Below are 2,528 nucleotides of genomic sequence, written 5' to 3'. Positions count from 1 at the left end.
TATCATAGAATCCGACAATCTAATCGTTCAGATAGAAATAAACCTAAATCGACTGAGTGCACAACAATACTAGACATCAATACTCATAGATTAATCAAAGATAAATACAATCAAGTTGTTCCTTAACACATGAGAAAACTGAAATAATACAAACTTTACATCCCAGGTATGTTTCTTGAAGACTAGCCGCGTCTCGACATCACAAGATCTTCAATTCTAATGATATGGAACATGTAGATGATCTCGGGATGAATCGAAATGATGGAAATACTCCTCTTGTGCTCAGGAAACTGCCAGGAAAGTGTTAGAGAGTAACTAAAAATCAGGTCAACAAACTGGTTGATACCATCTCATTAGCTCTAGCCTCTAGCAACGTTAAAAGGCTGTTACAAGTACCTCTGTTTTACAAATCAGGTCCTACACTATTATCAATGACAACTCTAGTCCTTACACTATTATATATGACCATAACAATTTAATATCACATTCCGACATAATTAAACACCAATTTATTTTTAAGATAACAAAACGTACAAAATGCCAAAAACATCATAAACGTTACATTTCATACTACGTACATATTTCAAAACAAACCAGCATCTAAGAGCTCTTATTTAAAAATTCATTGTAAACAAAACTATTAGGCGTTGCAAACCATACCTTGAAGAAACCAAGTAAAATTTCTCTTGGAGGTAAGCCATCCTTGACAGCTTGACAGTTAATATAGTTGTCACACCATTCTGTTAGTTTTGGGAACTTGTCTTTGGTCACCAGCTTTAATCCTAATGCTTCTTCAGCCGCTCCAACCCAATACGCAATGAAAGTAGCAGAAATATCAACCAGATTGATGTCGTCACCTCCAAAAAACTTCTTACCTTTCACATTCAGCTCGTTTTCCAGAAACTGCAGCTGTTCATGGGCTTCTGCAAGATCTTGCTCCTCTCCATGGCTGACAATGGTCTTGAATACTATAGGAATGCACTGAACATACCATATAATGAATGCAAAATCAGTTCCGGTTAAATGCGTTGTTTTAAATGTTCTTCATTTGAACCGGTCCAATTAACCATATTTAAGTGTTCCTCATATAAATCGGTTGGTTATTGTTCGGATCGGTGAACCGATTGAACCGGACAATATGGTGGTTGGGCTGGATTTTCAATTTTATTTTTAAATCTCATAAGGCCCTGTATTTTATATATTTAAGTTTTATTGTCACAATGAAATGCAAACTAAAAACAAAAGATAAATATTTTAATATTTTGCTGTAAATATATATACTTTTATGCTTAATATTATTTATACGTTATAACGTTACCTGCCTTTAAATCTGGCCCAACAGTGAATCGTAAGTAAAGTGAAACAAGAGATTTCTTTGTAATCTAGTAGCCTAAAATAATCATCAAGTATATACAGAAACAAAAAATGACTTTTAAAAAGCTTCCTAGAAACACTTATCCTTTTAAAACATCTAGGAAAAGATCTATTGTTCAGATAAAATGAAATCATAAAAACCAATACCTTATCATCAATGAACTTGGCCCAAAACCGGGCCTGAGCCTTCTCGTAAGGATTCTTAGGCAAAAGCGGAACCCCTTTCCAGGCATCATCCATGTACTCAATGATCACAAGCGACTCCGAGATCGGTTTTCCTTTGTGCACGAGCACAGGGATCTTTTTATGGACAGGATTGTATTTGAGAAGATCGGCACTCTTGTTTCCTAGATCTTCTACGACGAATTCGTAGTCGATTTTCTTGACATTCAAAGCAATCTTCGCTCTACAAACGAACGGACTTCCATTAACTCCGTACAACTTCACCTCGTCAGCCATTTTTTGATTCAATCTTTATTTCTTAATTTAATTTCAGATTTAGTTTTGGGGGTGGTTTGAGTTCTTCCATGGACGATTTATATAAATGTTAGAGTTGACTTGGTCGCCACTTGTTATTATTTAATATCTATGCTGTAGTTACTTGTACGATATGCAGGTCACAGCAAGTTGGAATTGGCAGCTTAAAAGTTTAAAATATGAACATCATCAGCGCATGATGACAACGGTGGCAAAGAGTCAACATCTTTCTAACGAAATAATTTACTTATCAGTTTCATATTTAGCTTAACGATTAAGGGTTTAAATAGTGTAATTTACAATTTAATGGTATTAGAAGTAATTACCAATAGTATTTTGTTTTAGTAATGGCAATTTTTTTTGGGTGTTAGGATGTCGCACTCTCTAACTTTGATGAGTTTGTTGCCTCACTCTACTATGTTGTATGAACTGATTTCATGTTGGCTTCAAAATAATTACCCATAGTATTTTAGTGATTGTGATGTTGAAAATAATATAATTAGTTTTCAAATAGACGGATAATTATACAATTTTCTTGAAGTACAAAACCAATAGTATTTGTTTATTTAATTTTCTTTTAGCTTATATAATATGGAATACTTGTTATGTTATTAGGGTTTATTTGTATAGGATAAAGTTAAAATAAAAGTACAACAAAATAAAAAGGTAGAAAGAAA

At 33.5% G+C, this 2,528-nt stretch overlaps 1 protein-coding gene across 1 annotated transcript; it reads right to left on the bottom strand.

The window, feature by feature from the left end:
• Positions 1-436: 436 nt before the first annotated feature.
• LOC143573341 (putative glutathione S-transferase) lies at positions 437-1,902 on the bottom strand. The gene is made up of 2 exons (XM_077058245.1): positions 1,522-1,902; positions 437-981 (listed from the first exon to the last, which is right to left on the bottom strand). The coding sequence occupies exons 1-2, from the start codon at positions 1,831-1,833 to the stop codon at positions 601-603; spliced, it is 693 nt and encodes a 230-aa protein (XP_076914360.1). The 5' UTR covers positions 1,834-1,902; the 3' UTR covers positions 437-600.
• Between the last annotated feature and the right edge of the window lie 626 nt (positions 1,903-2,528).

Source organism: Bidens hawaiensis, unplaced genomic scaffold, assembly GCF_021521415.1.
Source record: "Bidens hawaiensis isolate Kalapana, Puna unplaced genomic scaffold, B.hawaiensis_p1.1 tig00026387_1, whole genome shotgun sequence".
Classification (NCBI taxonomy): domain Eukaryota; kingdom Viridiplantae; phylum Streptophyta; class Magnoliopsida; order Asterales; family Asteraceae; genus Bidens; species Bidens hawaiensis.
This window is presented reverse-complemented; position numbering and strand designations above follow the sequence as displayed.

Coding starts and splice junctions, on each gene's coding strand:
- LOC143573341 (XM_077058245.1), bottom strand. CDS start 1,833: ATGGCTGACGAGGTGAAGTTGTACGGAGTTAATGGAAGTCCGTTCGTT. Junction 982..1,521: donor CCAAGTTCATTGATGATAAG/GTATTGGTTTTT, acceptor TGGTATGTTCAG/TGCATTCCTATAGTATTCAA.